We start from the raw sequence: 24,723 nt of genomic DNA, 5'->3' as shown, positions 1-24,723 counted from the left end.
GCAAAAGAATGAAGTTGGACCCCTACCTGGCACCATATACAAAAATTAACTCAAAATGGATCAAAGACCTCAATGTGAGAGCTAAAACTATAAAATTCTTAGAGCCATTTCTCACCCACTAGGATCAAATAATAAAAAAGACAGATAATAAACGTTGCCAAGAGTGCGGAGAATGCGGAACCTTCATACGTTGCAGGTGGGAATGTAAAATGGTGCAGCCACTGTGGAAAACAGGTATTTCCTCAAAAAGTTAAATACAGAGTTATCATATGACCCAGCAACTCCACTGGTATGTATAGCGCAAGAGAATCGAAAACTTGCGTATAAATGTTCATAGCAGTGTTATTCATACCAGCCAAAAAAAGTGAAAACAACCCAAATTTCCATCAACTGGTGAATGGATAAATAAAATGTGGTGCATACGTACAATGGAGTATTAAAAAAAAAATGGAGTATTAGTCATCCATAAAAAGAAATGAAGTACTGATGCATGCTACAACACGGAAGAATGCTGAAAACATTATGCAAAGTAAAAGAAGTCAGACACAAAAGGCCACGCATTTTATGATTCCATTTATATGCAATGTCCAGAGGAGGCAAACGAATAGAGACAGAGAAGTAGACGTGTGGTCGCCAGGGAAGCAGGAATGGTGATTGACTGCTAATGGCTACAGGGTTTCTTCTGGAGTGATGGAAATGTTCTAGAATTAGTGGTGATGGTCGCACAACCCTGCAAATATAGTAAAACCCGCTGAATTGTACACTTAAATCGGTGGATTTTATGGTATGTGAATTGTAGCGCAATAAAAAATATAAAACTAAAATAAACTGTAAATTGTGAACTAATAAATGTGTACTTATTTTTAAAAAATCAGATCTAATAATAAGAAAGTAGTATGCACTCTTTGGAAGAAAAATTGAAGCCCTCCCTTCCTAAGGTAACAGCCACCCTGAAATAAGCCTCTGCGAACGCGGCCATCCGGCTTAAGGAGTGAGGACCGCGCTCCCGGGGAATTTTCGGTACAGAAGGAAGAGGCGGCCACCCATCCAACACAACATACACTGATTTGGACGTTCCCGTTGCCGGACAGGAGCAGGGGTAGCGGGGACGCGACCGGACCTCGCCCTTGAGTCGCAGAGGCGGAGTGTGCGGCCCCCGGGCGAAGGGTGGTGGTGGGACGCGAGGGCGTGGGCAGGGCGTGAGGGCTGGACGTTAGCGTGTCGGGAGAGCCTGGGGTTGGGGATCTGGATTAAGACGTGGGGGGGCGTAGGTAGGGCTGGAAGGTGTGTGGGGGCGGGGCGGGGGCGGGGGACGCCGGCCGAGGGGCGGGGCCCGGGCCGGGAGGGGCGGGGCCCGGGCCGGGAGGGGCGGGGCCCGGGCCGGGAGGGGCGGGGCCCGGGCCGGGAGGGGCGGGACGCAGGCGGGGCGGGCGCCGGGACGCGGGCCGCTGGCGCCCTGGTGCCCAGACTGCGGCGGCGGTGGCGGCCGTACAGGCGGCGCGGACTCTGTCCTCTCGGCACCGCGGCCCCTGCCCGCTCGGCTCCCGCCCGGCCATGCGGCCGCCCGCGCCGCCCACGGTGGTGATGCCGTCGGAGCGCGTCGTGGTGCTGCTCTCGTGCGCGCTTTCCGCGCTCGGCTCGGGCCTGCTGGTGGCCACGCACGCCCTGTGGCCGGACCTGCGCAGCCGGGCGCGGCGCTTGCTGCTCTTCCTGTCACTGGCCGACCTGCTCTCGGCCGCCTCCTACTTCTACGGGGTACTGCAGGACTTTTCGGGGCCCTCCTGGGACTGCGTGCTGCAGGGCGCGCTCTCCACCTTTGCCAACACCAGCTCCTTCTTCTGGACCGTGGCCATCGCCCTCTACCTGTACCTCAGCATCGTGCACGCTGCGCGCGGACCCCAGTACGACCACCTGTTCTGCACCTTCCACGTCGTCAGGTGGGTGGTGGCGGCGCTGCTTCTCCTTGAGTCCCCGGTCCTGGTGGACCCCCTGCCAGGCCCCTCCTGTGGCTTGCGCCTCCCGCCGACTGCCGCGTCTCCCCCAGACCAAAGGTGGCCCCGCCGAGGTTAGGCGCTCAGCGGCAGTGCCTGCTCCGTGCCCCTAGGGCAGCCCTGGGCGAGCGGCTCCCTGCCAGCCTTGCCCCGAACACCGCCGCAGAGGGCGCCCTTCTCTGCCTGCCCCATCCCTGAGCTTCCCGGAGCCAGGTGACCCCTCAGCTGAGCCCCCAGCAGGCGAGGGTCAGTGCTCGCTCTCGGAGCCCGGCCCGCGGAGTTGGCGAGGACACCTCGTGCCCTCTCTCCCCTGCTTCACTGCACTCCGGCCATCTCTGCTGCCCAATGGGAGACGCGCTGGTCCACAGGCTGGGAGGTGAGTAGGTGGCTGCCCCAGGCCATAGAGCCAGGCTCCCTATTCGGTGCCATCTCTCCAGCCCCTGCCACAGCGGGTGTGGCAGGTTCAGCCACTCCAAGGGCCGCAGCTCCTAAGCTGTGAAATGAGTTGGAATCGACCCCATGGCAGTGGGTAAGCTGTGACATATACAAGATTCTCTCTCTCTCTCTCTCTCTTTTTTAATTTTTCCTTTGTTCACCTCTAGACTTCATGCCTGGTCACTTTGTATTTCTGTTCTTGGTAATCTTGACTTCCTAGAATTCAGCAACTCTAAGACTGAGGTTAGTGGCAGAGGGCTGCTTTAGAAGAAGGCAGCAAGCTGGCTGGGGTCTCTCTGAGTGGAGGGAAAACCCAGCCCTGTCCTACCTGTGTGGCAGGTGAGACGCCTCATCAGGGAGTCCTCACGGAAGAAGGTTGGCCCCTTTAGGATACCAAATTTCTGGCAACGATTATGGGTGATGGTGGCACAACATGGTTAATGTAATGGATATTGCTAAACTGTGAACCTGAAAAATGTGGAATCGGCAAACGTTGTGTTATGTGTGTGTGTGCATTTGTGTGTGTGTATACATATATATATACAGCAATAAAAAGATGCCAAATTTCAAGATGCCAAAATCTCACGGTGTCTGGGCTGAACCACAGGCAGGAATCTTAGGACTCATTTGCCCCAGTTAAGAGCACTGACTACTGCTGTAATTATAGGTCCCTTCTATTAAAAACTTGAGTACTTTCCAAAGGACTGAAAGGACAGTCAGCACTTTGGTAGAGAGAGGTCACCTGGGTGACAACAGCAATGAGGTCGCAAGCTCATAAGAATCATTTGACCTCCAGCTCTTGGAGCTGCTGAACAGAGGCCAGCTGGTTCCTGGGAAACCGAGTGACCTGCTTCTCCTCTCTTGAAGTCAACATGGCACTTTTGTGATTCTAGCAGTGCTGCAGATGCTGCAGGGGTCAACAGAAAGAGGGCTACCTTTCCCCTCTTTGCAGCATCCCACCTGACCGGATGCTGCCTCAAAGACTCATCCACGGCAGGGCTGGTGGGTGGGGGCTGGTGGGAATGGGTAGTGGGTAACCTGCGTGCACACCTGCATGCACCTGTACTGGAGGAGTCCAGACTTGATCTTTTTCTTTTTACCAAGAATCTCTTCACTCTTGTCCCTTTTTAAAAAATTGGATACAATATGCTTTTTAGATGATCAAGAGAACCTGGCACAGCTACTTGTCCAAAAGGAAGACTATTAACAAACCTGAGTCAGGAGTTCTTCTGTTCCCTTCTTATCAAGTGCTCTTGGGAGATTTTCTATTATGCATAGGAAAAGCCTCTCTCTTAGTTATCCAGTGCTGCTAATAATAGAAATCCCACAAATGAATGGCTTTAACAAAGAGAAATTTATTCTTTCACAGTTTAGAAGGCTAAGAGTCCAAATTCAGGGCGTCAGCTCCAGGGGAAGGCCTTCTCTCTCTGTCAGCTCTGAGGGAAGGTCCTTGTCATCAATCTTCCCCTGATCTAGGAGCTTCTCAGCACAGGACCCTGGGTTCAAAGAATGCTCTCCACTCCTGGCTCTTCTTGCGTGGTGGTAGGAGGTCCCTCTCCTCTCTGCTTGCTTCTCTGTTTTATATCTCAGAAGAGATTGACTCAAAATACAGCCTAATCCTGAAGATTGAGTCCTGCCTCATTAACATAACTGCCTCTAATCGTGCCTTATTAACATTACGGAGGTTAGGATTTACAACACATAAAATAATCACATCAGATTACAAAATGGTAGACAACCACACAATACTGGGAATCATGGCCTAGCCAAGTTGATATACATTTTTGGGGGGACACAATTTAATCCATAACATTTCATCCCTTGGCCTCTAAAAATTCATGTCCTTGCCACATGTAAAACACATTCACCCCATCGTTTCATCCCCAAAGCCTAAATCAAGTCCAAATTCCATCCCGGGGCAAAATTCCTTTTCATTTGTGAAATCTAGAATACAGGTTATCTGCTTCCAAAGTACAAGGGCTGGACAGGCACAAGGTAGACATTTCCATTACAAATGGGAGAAATTAGAGGGAAAGAAGAGATAATAGGCACCAAGCAAGTCAGCAGAACACATTATATTAGCTCTCAAGGCTTGAGAATAACTCTCTGTTCTCTGAGACCATTTAGGCAATGACCCTGTCCTCCAGACTCTGGATATTAGCCACATTCTCTGGATTCTGGGTAGAGACCCCTTGGCCCTGGGTTTCAGCCCCACCCTCTATGCCTACTGAGACGGCAACTCTGTTCCCTCGGATTTGGGTGGCCCCAGTCTCCTAGTTCATCTGAGTGTCGACCCTACCCCCTGGGCCCAGCAGTCCCCGTTTTTCTGCCCCTTGGGCATGGAAGCCTCACCCCATCAGCTTTGGGCAGTGGATCTGGTCCTATCCCTCTGGCACTCGTGAACGGCAGCCCCACAGTGCAGAAATGAGTTGGTGAAGATCTGACTCTTTGAAACAGAGGAGGTCATGGCCCTACCCTTTGAGACCAGGGTAGCTCTGCTTCCTCTGCTCCTTGTCTCTTCATCTTCTGCTTCTCAGTCCCTTGCCCTATCAGCCCCTTGTGCCCTCAGCCATTTGGGCCTCTTGGGCCCACCCAGCATCTGCCCTGCTCTGGCAAGTGTTCCAGAGCTCTGTAGCTCAACCCATTCAGCCAGTAAACCTCAGCCAGAAGGCACTCAGCTCTCTTCTTCCACAGATTGGCAAGCCTAGCTCTACTGATAAGTGCACAAGGCATCCCACTCAGCCAAGAAGCCTCTTGCCCAAAAGGAGTCAGCGCTCTTGCTCCCTGCGTCAGATCCTGCACCATTTAGTCTGCTGGTCCTGCTGCTGCCGTTTCTCTGCTGTTGCTTCTCGCCATCTGCGTTGTCTCGATGTTACAGTTCTCCTCACTTCCTTCCAAGCCCTCATCAGAACTGTCTGATGTCCATAATTCCACCAACAGTCTATTCATGGCAGTCTAGGCTTTTGCTATTAGGTACCTTAAAGCTTTTCCAGCCTCTACCCATTCACATTTTCAAAACTGCTTCTACATTTTAGGTATCTGTTAGAGCAGCACGCCACTCTCCTGGTACCAAATTCTGTCTTAGTTATCTAGTGCCGCTATAACAGAAATACCACAAGTGGGTGGCTTTAACCAAAAAATTTATTCTTCCACAGTTTAGAAGGCTAGAAGTCCAAATTCAGGGTGTCAGCTCTAGGGGAAGGCTGTCTCCATTAGCTCTGGGGGAAGGCCCTTGTCATCAATATTCCCCTGGTCTAGGAGCTTCTCAGAGCAGGGACCCCAGATCCAAAGGATGTGCTCCATTCCTGGCTCTTCTTGTTTGGTGGTAGGGGGTCCCTCTCCTCTTTGCCTCTTTTATATCTCAAAAGAGATTGACTCAAGATACAACCTAATCCTGTAGATTGAATCCTGCCTCATTAACGTAACTACCTCTAATCCTGCCTCATTAACATCATACCAAAACAAAACCAAATCCATTGCTGTCGAGTGGATTGTGACTTCTAGCGACCCACTGCCGACCTTTTGGTTAGCAGCCAAGCTCTTAACCACTGCACCAGTAGGGCTCCATTAACATCACAGAGATTAGGATTTACAACACATAAGATAATTACATCAGGTCACTAAATGGTGGACAACCACACAATACTGGGAATCATGGCCTAGCCAAATTAATACACATTTTGAGGGGAGACAATTCAATCCGTAACAGCTTCCTTCTAGGAAAGTCTATGTATCCCTTTCTGGCCATGAAAAAGAATTGTTTGCCCTGTTTGTTGAATGTGATCCACCCAACTTCTTTTAAAAAAAAATTACCTGTATTTAAGCTAGGGAGTGTGTTTGACAATTCATTCCTCAGAGTTCTCTGTAAGAAGTCAGCACTCAGACTTTGCTGTTGTTGTTTTGTTGTCAGGTACTGTCAAGTCAATTTTCAACTCATAGTGAGCCCATGTGACAGAGTAGAACTGCCTTGTATGGTTTTCTAGACTGTTACCTTTATGGGAGCAGATCACCATGTCTTTCTCCTGTGGACCCGCTGGGTGGGTTCGAACCGCCAACCTTTTGGTTGGCAGCTGAGTGCTAAACCCAGACTTTGCTAGTCAAAGGGAATTGGGTAAGACCTGTATAACAAGTTCATTTGTTGACCTCATTGTTGTTAGTTGCCGTTGAGTCAATTCCAACGCATAGTGACTTCATGTGTTCAGAGTAGAACTGTTCCATAGGGCTTTCAAGGCTGTGACCTTTCGGAAGTAGATCACTAGGCCTATCTTCTGCGGTGCCGCTGGGTGGGTTTGAATTGCCAAACTTTTGGTTAATTAGCCCATCACTTAACCACTTGTGTCAGCTTCCCCAAATGTACTGCCAAAGATCTTGCAAAGGACTCGCCAACATATTCCTTGGGAGTATTAATTAGTTTATTGTTAATGAAGGATCCGTTGGTGTGAGAAGTTCTGACTTTAGACAGAAACTATATGATCTGTCCACTGTTTAGCCATTTTAAACCACTGAAAATCAATCCTCTTCTTTAAACCTTCCAGTATTAAAGTATTTTAAAGTATGACAAAATGAAAGGTTGTTATCTCTATTTTATAAAGAGTTTTTATGAGCTGATAAAAATAGTCGCAAAATATCCTGGTAAATAAGCAAAGGACATATTCAGAGAGAACAGTAAAAGCAGTTGATAAGTATATATGGGAAAAAGATTAAACCCTTTGCAGTTGAGTTGATCACAACTCATAGTGACCACAGGGCAGGGTAGAACTGCGCCATAGGGGTCCCAAGGCTGCAAATCTTTACAGAAGCAGATTGTCACATCTTTCTCCCGTGGGGTGGCTGGTGGGTTCAAATCGCTGACCTTTCCGTTAGCAGCTGAACACTTAACCCCTGTGCCACCAGGGCTCCTTGGGGATAAGATTAGACTCATTAATACTGAAAAAACTACAGGTTATAACAATGAGGTACAATTTCCTCATTGAATTGGAAGAAAAAAAATTAGGCAGAATACTAATGTGCTAAATACCAGTGAAGCAGGTATTTTCCTGCATTATTATTTGCCGTGTAAATCAGAATAATCCTTCTAGAAAGTATTTGGTTTAGACCCTTGATCCAGTAATCCTATTTCTGGGGATATAGTCTAAGGAGATAATCTAAACTGTGTACAAAGCTGTGTGTACAGAGCAGTTTGTGGTGGCTTCATTACAATATTAAGAATTTGGAAGCAACCCAAATGTCCAACAGGAAGGTAACAGTACGTTACAGCCCACTCCCTTGAGATGTTATGCATCTATTAAATACTGATTGTGAACACTATAAACCATGTTTTTAAAATGCTACAGTATAATGTTAGGTAAAAAAAAAAAAAAAGCCATCTGTAAAACTGATTACAACCATGTAGAAAGGAGAGAGAGTCTTGCGTATGCACAAGTTCCCATGGCTCCCTAAGGCCCTTCCTATTACACCATGCCCAGTTATGAAGGGTTCCGTTTATGGCAATGTTTTTTTTCCTTATTGGAGAAGAAGGGAAGCTTAGACTTCGTCCTCAGGAAATTTCTATTTCATCATGAGCTGCATCTGGCTCAATGGTTTGCAATGTGCCGACCCATTCGTTAAGCCCATCTGATCAACACAGTAACCTTATGAGATGGGTAGGGTAGTTACCCGACATTCATAGCCTCGAAGACTAGTTCTGAGAAGGGCCCTGACTTGTCCAAGGCCACACAGCTTGGCGGAAGGCTCAGGATTAGAACCCAGTGTTGACTGACTCTAAGTTCAATGCTCCTTTTGGAATTATATCTTGTCTCTTGGCCTTGACAAGAATTTTTTTATTGCGATATAATTTGACAATATTTTTAATTTTCCCAATTTCCCAAATGTTAACATTTTACCGCGTTAGCTTTACCTTCTCCCCCAATTTGTTTTCCTGAACTATCTGAGAGTTAAATTGCAGATATGATTCCCCCTTGCCCCTAAATACTTGAGTGTGTATTTCCAAGAGACTGTACCACATACACTTGCCAAAAGTAGGAAATTAACATTGAACAATACTCTTCGGACTTTATTGAGATTTAGTCAGTCATCTTAAAAAGTTTCTTATAGCAAAAGAAAATCCCAGCTCATGCCTTCAGTCTAGTTATTTTGTCTTTTTTGTGTTTCGTTTCTCTGATGTTTTGGAGAGTACAACTGGGTCTAGTTATTTTGTAGAATGTCCCTCAGTTTGGATTTGTCCAATGTTTTCTTGTGGATTCAGGTTATGTATTCTTGGTAAGAATAGCATGTCATGTTCTTGCTGTTCCATGGGTCAGGTAGCAGGACACTTTGATTTGTTCTATTACTGGTAACGTTAACTTTGAGCACTTGGTTAACGGGATGATTGCCAGGTTGCCCCACTGTAAAGTTACTATTTTTTCCTTTTGTAATGAATAGGTATCTTGTTGAGAGATATTTGAGACTATATAAATATCCTGTTGCTGCTGTTGTTGTTGTTAGGTGCCACCCAGTAGACTTCGTCTCATAGTCATCCCATATGACAGAATAGAATCGCCCAGAAGGGTTTTCTTGGCTATAATCTTTATGGAAACAGATCCTTCTCAAGCTTTACCTGCAAGGATTTTTAGCACCAATTGATTTTGACAGCATTTGGAAGTGGATTTTTTTTTTTTTTTTTTTTGGTTTTTATTGCCTTTTAAGATCGTGTGGAAGAGCGCTTGTGGCGCAGTGGGTAAGTGCTCGGCTGCTGACATGTCAGCGGTTTGAGCTCACCAGCCCCTTTGTGGGAGAAAGATGTGGCAGTCTGCTTCTGTAAAGATTTATAGCCTTGGAAACCCTATGGGGCAGTTCTACCCTGTCCTTTAGGGTCTCTATGAATTAGACTGGATGGCAGTAAGATTGGTTTTGGAAGGTTGTGTGAAAACATTCAGCGTTCAAGGGAAAGCAGTGTACTTAGGTAGTCCCTTTACCACATCTTAGCTATTGAGGTAGCATAGCATAGATCTCCAAGGAGTTTTGGTGGTGCAAGGGTTAAGCACTCCACTGCTAACTGAAAGGTTGGTGATTTGAACCCACCCAGCGGCTCAGCTGGAGAAAGACATGTTGACCTGCTTTTTATAAAGATCACACCCATCTCTGTGGGGAGTTGTTGGGTAAACCCAGGCTGCCACTATTCTGGGGACAGGTCACTAGACAAATGCCAGGGAATTCAGGCCTCGGAGAACCGTGTGCTCACTGGTGGCTAATCCCGTGTGGTACTTCTAGTTTCAGTTCTCTGGAAGAGAATTAAATACCTGCAGGGAGTGGAAAGTTCCCATGAAGAGGAAAGGGGAAATGTGGGCTTTGGAAGGGAAAGTTCTCTAAGCCAAAACCAGAGTGCCCGCGGGGCTGGTGACAAGACCTCAGGGCAGAGCTGGGCCATCTTGGACACGGCCCGAGCAGGCGGTGGCTGAATGAGGGATGAATGCAGCTGCTGCAGGAATGGCACCCCACGGCTGTCAGTGCTCTTCTGGTTGTCAGCTGCCCCGAGTCAGCCCTGACTTGTGGCGACCCTGAGCACACAGAAAGAACAAAACGCTGCCCAGTCCTGCACCATCCCCATGTTCGGTTGCAGGTTGGATCCTTGTGATCCCTAGGGTTTTCATGGGCCGATTTTTCAGAAATAGATCACCAGACCTTTCTTCCTAGTGTATCTTAGTCCAGAGACTGTTGGAACCTGTTCATCATTACAGCAGCACACAGTCCCCCACCGGCAGACGGCTGGTGGCCGCGCATGAGGTGCACCGTTTGGAAATTGAACCCTTGTTTCTCGTGTGGAAGGCGAGAATTCTACCACTGACCCGCCGCTCCCCTGAGGGCAAACTTAGACACTGCCAGAACCTGGGTGGGTGGGAAGGGCATCTCTGAGTGATTGCGGGTTGGCCCCCTGATGCCCACGAGAGCCAGGCCACAGAAGCGGGTACCAGGTGTGAGCGTGTCTTTTTGCACATCCTCCCCCCTTCTGCAGCCAATACTGTGCTGTGACCCCGTGGCCTGGCCCAGTGGCTGACTCCTTGACCTTCTCCCACATCCACATCCCATCCCTCTGCCCCACACACTTGACAATGAGTGCCCATTGTTCCGGGGAAGGACCCTCCAGGCTGCCCTGTGCCTTGTGATCCGTTGCAAACTGCAGCTGGATTCTCCTCTGGGCCCTTCCGGGTCCTGCTTTCCGAAGAGTTCTCTCAATTGACACATTGTTGCAGGATAGTTTTGTGCTCAAAGCGCATTTTGAGTTATGTTAACGTTCAAGGCTTTCAACAGGCCACAGTCCGCAGACCAGCACAGAAAGGGGGAAGGCCTCTTTGTTTTATCCCCCAGCAGGTGCCAACCCCAAAAGATCTGGAGGAAAAGTGAGGTCCTCGGGGAGAGAAAAAGTACAGGAATCCAGTGTCAGGGCAAATGACAGTAGCCCCGTACCTCCAGACCCTTTGTGCGGATGACATCTGATGGCTGAGCGTGGCCGGGGAAAGGTGGCAAAACCTCTTTGAAAATCAGTTGATGGCTTCATAGTGAATCTCTCCCGTTTGTGCATGATGTGTAATGTCCCCCTAATGCTAACTGGTGGGTGAGGTTCCAGGAACACATGACACAAGATCCCCAGCTGGGCAGAGCTGGACGCACCGAGGGATCCATCTCCGTGGGAAGGTGTTGGCTAAGCCCAGAGTGCAGCTATTCTGGGGACAGGTCACTGGTCAAATGCCGGGGAATTCAGGCTTCAGAGAATGGCGTGCTCGCCTGTGGCTCATCCTACGTGGGTACTTCTAGTTTCAGTTCTCTGAAGGAGAATTAAAAACCAAAGAAGCCGCGTTCCAAGAAGCATGGAGCTCCTGACAGCTGAATGGCTCTTTGTCAGCTTATCCTTCCCCTAAGCTTACCAGCACTCCAGCACCTCAACCCCAGTTCTGCCAGACTGGGTGCAGTGGGGGTTGGGGTGGGAACTTTTTGATTCATCCGTTTGCCTCTGGGAGGATTTTTGATCCCCTGCCCTGGAGCACTCCACTCCCCGCCCCCCCATTATATATATATATATTTTATAGGAAGCCTCTTGGGGGAGGGCACGGACATGGGAGGCTGACCCCAGTTTCTGGGCAAACACAAGTCAGAAACTAGGCCCAGGCAGCTCCAAGAGAAGCAAGAGTACCCCTTCCAACTGAGGGGTTCTTTTCAGGGTGTGGCGCTCCCACTTCCTCCAGCTAAGCAGCCCTTGCTGTGGCTTTTCCCTCAGTCTCTGAGTCGAAGGCTTGGAGAGGCGGGGCCTCCTGGGTTACCTGCTTTAGCCCACGTCACTGCAGCCCAACCACCTTTCTCAGAGCCCCTGTACCTAGTCACCTGGCCTCTTGAGGAAGCTTCCACTGGCAGTCCTGAGCATTTTAGGATCCAGCAGGACTCCTCCAACATCCCTAGGTGAGGCAAATGGTTTGCACTGGACTGCTTACCTAAAGGGTGACGATTTGAACCCACCCAGCGGTACTGCGGGAGAAAAACCTGGCGATCTGCTTCTGTAAAGATTTCAGCCAAGAAAATCCCACGGAGCAGTTTTCTGTAACACATGGAGTCACCATGAGTCAGAATCGACTTAGCAGCAACTAACAACAACCATGACAACAGGGTGCCTCCTGACCTTTCTTCCAGCCACCTAACCCCCTTTTTAAAATTTTTTTTTGTTGTGCTTTAAGTGAAAGCTTACAAATCAAGTCAGTCTCTTATACAAAAATTTATATACACCTTGCTATGTAATCCTAGTTGCTCACCCCCTAATGATATAGCACTCTCCTCCTCTCTACCCATGTCCATTCAGCCAGCTTCTGTCCCCCTCTGCCTTCTCATCTCAGCTCCAGGCAGGAGCTGCCCACATAGTCTCATGTGTCTACTTGAGCCAAGAAGCTCACTCCTCACCAGTATCCTTTTCTGTCTTATACTCCAGTCCAATCCCTGTCTGAAGAGTTGGCTTTGGGAATGATTCCAGTCTTGGGCTAACAGAAGGTTTGGGGACCATGACTTCTGGGGTCCTTCTAGTCTCAGTCAGACCATTAAGTCTGGTCTTTTTATGAGAATTTGAGGTCTGCATCCCACTGTTCTGCTACTCCATCAGGGATTCTCTGCTGTGTTCCCTGTCAGGGCAGATATCAGTTGTAGCCAGGCACCATCTAGTTCTTCTGGTCTCAGGCTGATGTAGTCTCTGGTTTATGTGGCCCTTTCTGTCTCTTGGGCTCATAACTACCTTATGTCTTTGGTCTTCTTCGTTCTCCTTTACTCCAGATGGGTTGAGAACAATTGATGCATCTTAGATGGCCACTTGCTAGCGTTTAAGACCCCAGATGCCACTCACCAAAGTGGGAGGCAGAATATTTTCTTTAATAGATTTTATTATGCCAATTGACCTAGATGTCCCCTGAAACCATGGTCTCCAGACCCCTGCCCCTGCTACTCTGGTCTTCGAAGCATTCGGTTTATTCAGGAAACTGCTTTTGGTTTGGTCCAGTTGTGCTGACCTCTCCTGTATTGTGTGTTGTCTTTTAATGGGACCTCTTTAAGACTTGACACATTGGAGGGTAGCTCCCCAGGTGACTTGCCCTGGTACCAGTCTGCCAGTCTCAGGGTTAGAGTGTGGTCGCAGGTGTCCACCTGGAGGCAGGCAGGACGAACTGTTGGTGGTTCTCAACTACCCACATCTGGGCATCCCAGCATCAGGGCGCCCCCACAATGCCCCTCGGACCACAAGAGCTTCTAGGTTGTCATCAACTATATCCCTTAGTCTTTTTCACGTGGGCTCTTAATAAGCTATATCTTACTTGTTCTGACTTTAGTTTTTGCTTGGTGGTCTTTTTTTTTTGGAGGGAAAAGAAGCGTTAGGTGGTATATGTCAGAAAGTTGAAGTATATACTTTTGGAAAGTAGGAATTATGTCACACATGTCTTTGTGGAGTGCTTGCCATATTAACACCATTTACCCCTTAGGGAGGAGGCCCTGGGTGGCGCAAACGGTTAAGCGCTAGGCTTCTAACCAAAAGGTTGGCAGTTCAAACCCACCCAGAGGTGCCTTGGAACAAAGCCCTGGCAATCTGTCTGCTTCCAAAAGGCCATAGCTATGAAAACCCTATGGCACACAGTTCTACTCTGCAGCACATAGTGTTGCCATGAGTTGGAGTTGACTCCACAGCAGTGGGTTTGGCTGTTTTGGTTTTTACCCTGCGGAGTGGAGGCAGTGGTGGAATTCACACCTTCCACGCGGGAGACCCAGGGTTGATTCCTGGCCAGTGCATCTCATGCACGGCCACCACCCACCCGACTATCAGTGAAGGCTTGTGTGTGGCTACGATGCTGTATGTTTTCAGCGGCGCTTCCAGACTAAGACAGACTAGGAAAAAAAGCCTAGCGATCTACTTCCAAAATTCAGCCATTAAAAACACAACGGTCTAATTCTCACTGATCGTGGGGATGGCGCAACACCTGGCAGCTTTTTGTTCCATTATGCATGGGGTTGACATGGGTCCAGGGATGACTACGGCAGGTAACAACAACCCCTCGGGGTGACAACCTGGCCAGAGAACAGGTTCCTCTTATTCCTCTGATGCTACCAAGAATACTGACTTTCTCTTCAACCTGTAGGCTCAGAACCTGGGGCACCTTCAGCTCCTTATCCTTTACTTCCCCTGTCCAGTGGGGTGCTGAAGCCAACTTGCAAGACACTATTGTTAAATTTTTGGAAATTTTGTGAGTTAATTGTTAAACATAACCATTATTAAAAATTACATTATTTATAAGCCCCTTGCTGTCGAGTCGATTCCAATGCAAAGTGACCCTATGGGACAGAGTAGAACTGTCCCATAGGGCTTCCAAGGCCATAATCTTTATGGAGCAGACTGCCGCATCTTTCTCCTGCAGAGTGTCTGATGGGTTCTAGTCACCGACCTTTCTGGTTAGCAGCTGACCCTTAACTACTATACCACCAGGGTAAATTATATTTTTTTTAAAAAGTAATAAATACTAAAAAAAGAGGTTATTTACATCTGGGGAGTTCTACTCTGTCCTATTATAGGGTCGCTATGAGTCGGAATCAGCTTGATGGCAGTGGGTTTGGTTTTTCCGGTTATTGCGTCTGCATGGTGGAAATACCGTAGAATGGTGTCCTACTGCACATCTATTCCCCACTATGTATGTTGGTGGCTTGAAATCAGCCATGGTGGGAGTATTTACACCATGGAAATTGGCAGATACTATAAATCAGGGCTTGATGTAATGTTTTGTTGATTGTATAGAGCAGCGTTCAGCAAACTTACTGTAAAGGTCCAAAGAGTAAACATTTTCAGCTTTGTGGTCCATACAATCTTTGTCACAGCTACTCAACTCTGCCGTTGTAGCACAAAAGCAGCTATGTTGTTGTTGTCAAGTCAGCCTCTGACTCATGGCAACCCCATGTGTTCCAGAGCAGAGCTGCTCCATAGGGTTTTCTTGGCTGTAATCTTTATGGAAGCAGATTGCCAGAACTTTTCTTCTGTGGAGCTGCTGGGTGGGTTCAAACCACTAACCTTTTGGATAGCAGCCAATTGCAAACTACTTATGCCATATAGGCTCCTTCAAAGCCATAAACCAAACCCAAACCTGTTGCTATCAAGTTGATTCTGACTCATAGTGACCCTGTGGAACCCATTGGAGCAGAGTAGAACTGCTCTGTAGGGTTTCCAAGGCTATAAATCTTTATGGAAGCAGACTGCCACATCTTTCTCCCACAGAGCAGCTGATGGGTTCAAACTGCTGCCCTTTCGAGTTACTAGCCAAGCTCTTAACCACTGTGCCACCAGGGCTCCTAGACAATATGTAAATGAACGAATGTGGCTGTGTTCTGTCAGTGTTCCAATAAAACTTTATTTAAAAAAAAACAGACCTTCGGCCAGATTTGGTGTGAGGGCTATCTATAGTTTACCGGACCTCTGGTCTAGACTTAAGAAAGCAATGGAGAACATGCTTAAAAATACAGATAAAATTTAAAAGCATTACTTTTAAGTTACATCTCTGAACTTAAGCAGGGATGACAGCCATGTTGGGGTAGGAAACCAGGTGGAAAGGTATGAAAGTGGGAGGTGGTGAGAAGAGGCAGTATCATAGGGCAGAACGAATTCAGGAAATATGCTTCCGGTGTTTGAAAGCTATTATCAGCTTCAGCACAAAAGTTGCCCATGTCACTGACGAACGAAGGAGGTTCCAACATACATCTTGTCCTCTATGCCTTCCTTATTTCACTTTCATCTTTCCTGTTAAGGTAAACAAAAACGTCAGCCAACAATCATCTGTAGAACTTTCAATTGCTAATTTCAACCATAGGCTGGCTTTAGATACCAGAGATCATCAAAAATCATGGGAAGCACTCAATGAGAATCAACTGGCCATATGGAATTTACAATAAGGAGTATTGTGTGTTTTAGTCTTATTTGTAAAGTGTGTGTTACACATCCTTTCTATCAGTAAAATGTATAATAAACTTCTATTGTATGTACGTGTGTATGTACGCAAATACATACATATGTGCGTACATACACACATGCATATATACATCTTCTTTCTGGAGAGCCTGTAACTCATGCATACATTGCTGGTCCTATTTATAAGTCCCGAGTCTGGTCGATCCTGCTTTACGGGATTATGAGAGCATTCCTCCCACCCCATTCCCACCAGCTTTGTGATTCTGGCTCTTCTCACCACCTCCCACTTAAATACCTCCCACCAGGCTTCCAGCCCCAAGGTGGCTGCCATCAGTGCCCAAGTTCAAACAACAACTCCCTGCTGATCAAGCTCACATTCTTTTTATTTTTTTTAACTCCTCTAAAACGTTCACTCCATTAGATAATCTGACAGTTTTGTCTTTTTTTTTTTAATTGATGGTGAAAATATACCCAACAAACCCTTCACTGATTGAACAATTTCCCCATGTCTAATTCAGTGACATTGATTACATTCTTCATGTTGCACAACCTTTGTCACTATCCTTTTCTGAAGTATTCCACCACCATTAACATAAACTCACTGCCCCCTGTCTTAGTTATCTAGTGCTGCTATAACAGAAAGACCACAAAGGGGTGGCTCTACCAAATAGAAATTTATTTTCTTACAGTGAGAGGCTAGAAGTCTGAATTCGGAGCATTGGCTCTAGGGAAAAGCTTTCTCTCTCTGTCCACTCTGGAGGAAGTCCTTGTTCCTCCCCAGTCTGCGAGTGGCTTGGCATCTGTCTTCCCCCTTCTCTGCTTTTATATCTCAAAAGAGATGAATTTAAGACACACCCTATACTAATACTGCCTCATTAACATAACAGAAAACCCATTCCCAAATGGAATTATAACCTCAGGTATAGGAGTTAGGATTTAAAACACATATTTTGGGGGAACACAATTCAATACATAACACCCCCTAAGTTTTTTCCCTTCCTTCCCACCCCGGTAACAACTAATAATTTTTGGTTTCTATAAAAACAAAAAAACCCACTGCCGTCAAGTCGATTCCGACTCATAGCAACCCTATAAGGACAGAGTAGAACTGCCCCATAGAGTTTCCAAGGAGTGCCTGACAGATTTGAACTGCTGATCTCTTGATCAGCTGCCGTAGCACTTAACCACTATGCCATTAGGGTTTCCATATATTTGCTTATTTCATGTAAGTGAGATCCTACAGTATTTGTCCTTTTGCGACTGGCTTATTTCGCTCAGGATGATGTTTTCTAGGTTCATCCATATTGTGGCATGTATCAAAACACCATTTCTCTTTATGGCTGTGTAATATTCCATTGGAGCCGTGCTGGTGCAGTGGTTAAGAACTACATCTGCTAACCAAAAGATCGGCATTTGGAATTCACCAGTCGCTCCTTGGAAACCATGTGGGGTGGTTCTACTCTATCCATTCGTCTGTGGGTAGACATTTCGGTTGTTTCTGCCTTTTGACTATTGTGAAAAGTGCTGCAGTGAGCATTGATGTAAGGCCCAAACGCACATTCTTGACCTTTCAACGCTCTCTGTCTGCTCGTTATTTTTTTCTGGCCATTTCCTACACAATGCAGAGGAAATATGTTTCTTTAGTACTACAAGCCTGAAGTTATAAAGTGTGGGGCTGTGTTTCCTGTAGGGGCAATCAGAATGCTGAGGAAGGGGGAAGGAAGGAATTCGGGGACTACTGTGAGTGGTGCTCCTCCCACCAGCCTTGCCCAGCTGTGTTCTCCCTCCCAGCCTGCAGGGGGTGCTGTACTCATCGCGAGAGTCAGCTCCATCCTCGCTTTCTTCACATGCGGCGCTTCACCCCTTCCCGGAATTTCCTGGAGGAATCTTGTAAGCCCTCAAGCAACGAGAAATGACACTCAGCTCTAGGATTGCCGTTTCAGCCCTTTGAAAACCTCGTGCTTGCTCTTCAATACTTGTCTTGCAGTGGGTATTTGAGGCGTGAATCGGGGACGCTGCCTCTGTCACTTGATCCAGACTTCTTTCTTTTATTCCTTTGTTCATTTATTCATTCAGCGGGCCCTCTTTTTGCCCCTACCACGTGCCAGGCACTGTTCTAGATGCCTGAGATTGAGAAAGAACCATCTGGGCCTTTGCCCTTCCAGAGCTCATGTTGTTGTTGCCAGGTGCTGTCGAGTTGATTCTGACTCTCAGCAAACTCGTAGGGCAGAGTCGAATTGCCTACATAGGGTTTTCCCGCTGTAATCTTTATGGAAACAGATTGAGTGGTCTTTCTCTCACAGAGCCACTGGGCAGGTTCGAACTGCTATCTTTTTGGTAAGCAGTCAAGCACTTAACCGTTTGTGCCACCAGGGCTCCTAGCTGTGGCATATCCCGGGTCAGCATGAGTTTTCAAAATAACTAGTTGCTTTTGAGTATGAGTCAGAATTGACTCGATGACATCGGGTTTGGTTTTTTGTTTTTTGATTGAGTAGATTCCGACTCTGGTGACCCCATGCGTGTCAGAGTAGAACTGTGCCCTGTAGGGTTTTCAATGGCTGGTTTTTCAGAAGTAGATCACCAGGCATTTCTCCCAAGACACCTCTGGGTGGACTTGAACCTCTAACTTTTCAGTTAGCAGCCCTTTATTAAAATGAAACAGTTTGACAATATGTTATATTAACTTATCAAATAGATAACTTTGCACAGAACAAGCATTTAAAGTAGACAAACTCCTGAGTGTAACCTGGTACCTTCCTCATGATCCTTTCACTTTTGTGTTTCTTTCCCACTTCTGTGCCTTTATGACTTCAAAGAGGACAAGTTGCTTCCTACATCCGGGCTGTTGAGGAGCAGCCGCTGAGATGTGGCTTCTCCTTGCACTCCTGAGTGTCCTTGCAGAGGGGAGAGAGGAACGTCAAACATAGCCCTGGGTTCTAGAAGCTTCATACGCTTTGTAAGATGGTCTCCTTTTCATTGTCCTCCCACCTTCTACCCTCCACCAGTCCTGCAGCACTTGGGAGGGTCTTATCAAAACACAGTACTTCACCTAGCCCAGTCTGGTGATTAACATGGAGAATTGATCTTGTTCTTCTACACCGTTCTGTAAGAATGAGCCAATATTTCATAACACAGAGCTCCCAGACTATAAACAAGAGCTGACCTACGTACCTTATTGCTGATATGACAGTTGGATTCCTGATTACATACTGCTTGGTTCTCCGGGACACTGACCTCTGTATGACGTAGGCAAACCAACTGCTGTGGACCCCATTCTGACTCATGGCGACCCCCTGTGTGTCAGAGTAGAGCTGTGCTCCATAGGATTTTCAGTGACTGAATATTTGGAAGCAGACCTTCAGGTCTTCCTTCCGAGGTGCCTCCAGGTGGACTGGAACCTCTGTTTTGGTTAGCAGACGAGAGCATGAACCGTTTGGACCACCCAAGGACTCATGACATAGTCACTTGTGTCCTCTTCCTGGAGGCAGAAATGCACAGAGGCCTCCCGTAGTGTTGGTGCCTCTACTGTGTCGTGAATCTTGGGGCATCAAGACACCCTCTCTAATAACAACGGTTGTAATAGTAGTGACACCTGCATATTTGACAGGCTTACTGGACATGGGTCTGTGCACTGCACGTGTGTTAACTCATTAACCTCAGAATGACCCATGGAGATTCTCTGTGATAGGTACTGTTATCCTCATCATGCCTTGAGGTTGACTAACTTGCCCAGCTGGGGCAGAGTTTAGATTTGGACCCAGCAATCCAAGCTCTTACCTGTTCCTCTATAGCCTCTCACAGGAGCCCAACAGAGCAGTGTCTGTCCCCCCTGGCCAGTTTAAGCTGTTTTGTAAGGAGGAGACTCATGGCAACCCCTGGCACAGAGGAACAAAATGCTGCCTGGTCCCATGCCATCCCCATGACTGGTTGCAGATTGGACCATTTGTGATCCATAGGGTTTTCATTGGCTGATTTTTGGAAGTAGAGCACCAGGCCTTTCTTCCGAGTCCATCTTAGTCTAGAAGCTCTGCTGACACCTGTTCAGAATGATAGCAACAACCAAGCCTCCCCTGACAGACAGGTAGTAGCTGTACAGCAGGTGCATTGGCCAAGAATCAAACCTGGGTCTTCCACATGGAAGGTGAGATTCTACCACTGAAGCACCCCCATTGTGGGACATTGTCCTTGGGTGGTGCAAACAGTTAACACGCTTGGCTGCTAACCAAAAGGTTAGAGGTTTGAGCCCACCCAGAGGTGCTTTGGAGCCCTGGTGGTCTAGTGGTTAAGACCTCGGCTGCTACCCAGAAGGCCAGCAGTTGGAATCCTCCACCCACTCCTTGGAAACCCTATAGGAGAGTTCTACTCTATCCTATAGGGTGGCTATGAGTTGGAATCGACTCAATGGCAGTGGTTTTTAGAGGTGTTTTGGAAGAAAGGCCTGTTGATCTACTTCTAAAAAGTCAGCCACTGAAACCCCTATGGAGCACAGTTCTACTCTGATGTACATGGGGTCACCATGAATTAGAATTGACTCGATAGCCGCTGGTACTAGGTAAGGAGGGGAGTGGTGCAGGGACCATTGAGAAGGGGCCCAGGCTTGGACCTAATCCTGGCTGTGGGGTCGTGGGGTGGGAGTGCCAGAAAGCTGAGCCCAGGACTGCCCTCGGAGGGGGCTGAGGGGACCCTTTCCTGAGCTTTATGCTTTTGGCCCTTACCAGCTACACCTGCTCCCCGTAGGATCAGTAGTCCTCAGGGCTGAGGGGATGAGCCCACCCAAAGCCCACGATCCCTCTCCTAGATCATGCTGCAGGTGCTTGGAATCCCCTACCCAAACCACCTGAGCCACCAGTGTGTGCATCCCTAGGCTTGGGGCTGGCCAGCGGGGCTGGCTGTCCATGGGATGTGGATGAGTGGGTGTGCAGGCTGGTGTTTACCTGCTCGTGCCGGTGCATGGGCCCCTGGGCTGTGTTGGGAGCCAGGCAGCCCTGTGCACACACTCCAGTGTGAACCTCTGAGGAGTCGTGGAACTCTAAGTTAGAACCAGGCCTCCTGGGGGTTGTGAAGGTGTCCAGACAGGAGGCCAGGACCCCCGAGTTCCCTTACTGGATGCTGGTAGAGTGGGCGTGGCAAGTCTTGGGCAGAGCTGAGCTGGGACCAGGTGACATGAGTCTCCTTTGCTCCACCTTCCTGAGTCAGTGGGTTGAGGATATCTGCCTCTTTTTATTTTCTAGGGACATTGTCTGATCTGGGCTTTGGAGGGAATGGCTCTCCCTCTCTAAAGAGTATCACTAGTGGTTTCTGCCCTTGCTGGTTTTTTGCTAGGTCCCTGTGTGGTGCAAACGGTTTGCACTGAACTATTAACCATTGATGGTTCTAACCCACCGAGCAGCACAGTGCAAGAAAGTCCTGGTGATCTGCTTCCATAAAGATCACCGCCTTGAAACCCTGTGGAGCACAGTTCTATCCTGTAACACCTGGGGTCACCGTGAGCTGGAATCGATTTGATAACAATGTGTTCGGTTTGGGGTTATTTTATTTTTTTATTTTGCTAGAAGCCTTAGCCTGGCCTCAGTGCTCCCTTTTGCTTGTATTCCTCAGCTGGGGGGTTCCTCTGGCCATCACTGTGGCCGCCGTCTCGCTGAAGAAGATTGGCTACGATGCCTCGGATGTTTCTGTGGGTTGGTGCTGGATTGACCTGGAGGCTGAGGACCGCGCCTTGTGGATGCTGCTGACTGGGAAGCTGTGGGAGCTACTGGCCTACGTCACACTGCCTGTGATCTACATCCTCATCAAGAAGCACATTAACAGGGCGGTAGGTGTGCCATGGCAGCCCTGGGGAACCCACAGAGGTGCAGGGTCGGCCACCCTAGAGGACAGGCCGTGTCTGTGGGGACAGAACTAGTAACAGGCCAGAGTGACTACATACTTTATTACACAGGTTGTCTCATTTGCTCACAGCCCTCTCAGGAGCCAGGTCCTGTTATCCCTCTATTTGTAGATGGGGAAATTGAAGCTTACAGGGATTAAGGGGCCTGCCCAGACGGTACTGGGTGTTTGGGTTTCCAGACTCAAGCAGCTCCCCAGGAGTGAGCTGCTCTCAGACTCTGTGCCCTCGGCCACAGCCCTCTACTGCCTCCTGGTGGACAGACTGCAGCACATACTTAAACTTGAAAGGAATTTAGATGAAAGGTGAGAATGTATCCCAAAATTGACCTGAGATACCCCTGAGAAGGAAGGACTGTGGAATTTATCAGCGATGCAAATAACTCACCTATTTACCCTTGGCCATTAACATTACATAATAAATGGTAGGGAGTCCCTGGGTGGTGCAAACAGTTACTGCACTAAGCTGTTAACAGAAAGGCTAGAGGTCTGTGCTCGGAGGTGCCTCAGAAGAAAGGCCTGGCAATCTACTTCCAAAAAACAGCCACTGAAAACCAACCTCATGGAGCACAATTCTACTCTGACACATGAGGTCGCCATGAGTTGGAATTGCCTCAGTGGCAACTGGTTTTTAATAAGTGGTAGACTTTTCAGGCACCCAGGAATTCATAGATCCATAGGCTGGGCTGCCAGGAAGTCTAAGAAAGAGTGGTTTTCCTCTTATAATTTGGCCAGATTGTTCCTTGTTCTGCCAGCTCTGCCGATGTAACCTGGGCTTCCTTCTAGTCACAGGCAAACTACTACCCAAAAGGCCTTTGATGAATCCACCCACTGATCCACCTGGCCACGCAGCTGATACATTTTTATTGAGTGTCTTCTGCATACAAAAGCACAGTGTGTGTTTACCATGGAGTCAGATGTGGGTCCCGCCCTCCCGGAGAGAGGCCGATGGCGAAAGGAATTATAAGAAAAGACAAAAGGTAGCAGGTGCCTGGTCAGAGAGGTTCAGATGGGATGCCCTGAATGAGGCTTGCAAGCTCAGCTCTGCAGGCTTGCTGGTGAGCTCCCCTGAGTTTCTATTGCCACCTGAGTCTGCAGAGGCTGAAACTGTAGAAAGGTATGTCCGGTCTTTCAGGGTGTACTTTTGGCTCTGCAGCTGTTCCTGAGTTCAGAGGATGCTCCCTCCAGCAGCTGTCTGTGCCGTCAGGACACCTCGTCCCCTCCCTGTGCTTCTCCAGGCGGGAGTCCCGGTTCTCTTTTGACACGGAAATGAACTGATCCCCCCACCAGCCCTGCGGCCCTCTTCCAGCTGGGTGGAGTTGCTGCTCTAGTGTCCATCAGGACTTATACTCGGTCTGCAATTACTCTTGTCTTCTGGCACATTTTCCCTGATGCCCTGGGACACAGTGCCCATCCCTGCTCCTCCTGCTTTCTACTGCCCAGGGAAGGATCCAGGCTCCTGGGAGCTCTGCCAGGCTCTGTCCAGGACTGCCCCCTCGAAGTACCCTTATGTATCTTCTTTTTCGCCCCAGTCCCCACAGGGTGGGAAGCTGGGGGACTGTGCCTGTCAGGCTGACCCCTGCATGTGGGAATGGACCCCCTGTTACAGCTCTGCAAGAAAAACGAGGCCTAGTGGGGAGGGAGGGAGCCTGGATGGCACAACGGTTAAGCGCTCAGCTGCTAACCAAAAGCTTGGTGGTTTGAGCCCACCAGCTGCTCTGTGGGAAAAAGAGTTGGCAGCCTGCCTCCCTAGAGATTACAGCCTAGAAAACCCTATGGGGAAGATCTACTCTGTCACATGGGGTCACTGTGAGTTGAAATCAACTCGACAGTACCCAACAACACCAGCAGGCAGGGAGGTAAGAATGTACATGCTGTTCCCTGCCTCTTGCTGGAAGGAGAGCTAAAAATAAAGGAGCTGGGAGCAGGCTGGAAACCCTGGTGGCGTAGTGGTTAAGTGCTACGGCTGCTAACCAAAGGGTCAGCAGTTTGAATCCGCCAGGCACCCCTTGGAAACTCTATGGGGCAGTTCTACCCTGTCCTATAGGGTCACTATGAATCGGAATCAACTCGACGGCACTGGGTTTGGTTTTTTTTTTTTTTTTTTTTGGTTTGGGAGCAGGCTTTGCTCTGAAGAGTGACCCAGCAGCCCAAGCTAGTGCCAGCTCCCCCGCCCCCACCAGCTCTGAAAGGGACTGGGGGACAGGGGCATCAGCTCTCTGGGCTGCTGCAAGAGGCCCTGAGGAGGGGCAGGTGCTCTGAGCAGGTTTGTCATGTCTCAGAAGCTTGGGTGCTCAGGGGTGCCAAGGCATCTGGTTCATTCGGACACCAAGTGTCAGCTGAACGACTTGGGGTCCTCCCCACCTGGACTTCAATGTCTGGGACACATGTACCAGGCTGAAAAATACATCTTTGTTATGAGTTGTTTCATGTGTTTGTAAAAATCCAGGTGCTCCCTCCTTCCTCTTGCTGAAGGACTTGCCCAGGAGCAGGAGAAGGCCAAGGCTGATGGTGCTCCCCTTTGGCAGCAGAGTTCTCTACACAGCTGTTAACTGAGCCCCTCCTGTGGGGCAGACTGTTCTGGGGATTGGGAGCCCAACAGGCCCTTATCCTAGGGAGCTTGTATTCTGGAGGAGGGCAATTGTATGCACTAAGCATGATAAACAGGCACAGAAGACAGAGTATAATCAAGGATGGTAAGAACTGTGTAAAACAAACCCAATACAGAGCCAGGCACAGGGATGTGATTGTCTGGGAACCGCCTCGTCGTTTAAATAGGGCTGTCGAGGTAGCCCTCATTGAGAAGGCGATGTTTGAGCAAAGACTTGGGGGCGAGGCAGTGAGCAGTGTAGATGAATGTGGAAGGGCGTTGTAGGTAGAGGGAACAGCCGGTGCAAAGGTCCTGAGGCATGTTTAGAGAGTAACGAGGAGGCCAGTGTGGCTGGAGTAAAGACAGGCAGAACAGCAGGA

At 48.5% G+C, this 24,723-nt stretch overlaps 2 protein-coding genes across 7 annotated transcripts in view; one reads left to right on the top strand and one right to left on the bottom strand.

The window, feature by feature from the left end:
• LOC126071268 (collagen alpha-1(I) chain-like) overlaps nt 1-1,556 on the bottom strand; it is a 70,919-nt gene extending 69,363 nt beyond the window's left edge. The window contains exons 1-2 of the mRNA XM_049875503.1: nt 1,340-1,556; nt 1,062-1,231 (exon numbers count right to left, since the gene is read on the bottom strand). Coding sequence (XP_049731460.1) covers nt 1,062-1,231; nt 1,340-1,556 — 387 coding nt within the window. The remainder of the gene's footprint in view (nt 1-1,061; nt 1,232-1,339) is intronic.
• GPR157 (G protein-coupled receptor 157) overlaps nt 1,457-24,723 on the top strand; it is a 53,704-nt gene continuing 30,437 nt past the window's right edge. For all 6 annotated transcript variants that reach the window (XR_007516524.1, XR_007516523.1, XR_007516522.1 and 3 more), the window contains exons 1-2: nt 1,457-1,937; nt 21,469-21,682. Coding sequence is in view for 3 of the 6 variants with exons in the window: in XM_049877839.1 (XP_049733796.1) it covers nt 1,555-1,937; nt 21,469-21,682 (597 nt within the window). In the remaining 3 variants the exon portion in view is untranslated. The remainder of the gene's footprint in view (nt 1,938-21,468; nt 21,683-24,723) is intronic.

The sequence above is a fragment of the Elephas maximus genome, chromosome 3 (genome assembly GCF_024166365.1).
Source record: "Elephas maximus indicus isolate mEleMax1 chromosome 3, mEleMax1 primary haplotype, whole genome shotgun sequence".
NCBI classification, from domain to species: domain Eukaryota; kingdom Metazoa; phylum Chordata; class Mammalia; order Proboscidea; family Elephantidae; genus Elephas; species Elephas maximus.
The sequence above is the reverse complement of the archived record's forward strand: the minus strand, read 5'-3'. Positions and strand labels throughout refer to the sequence as shown.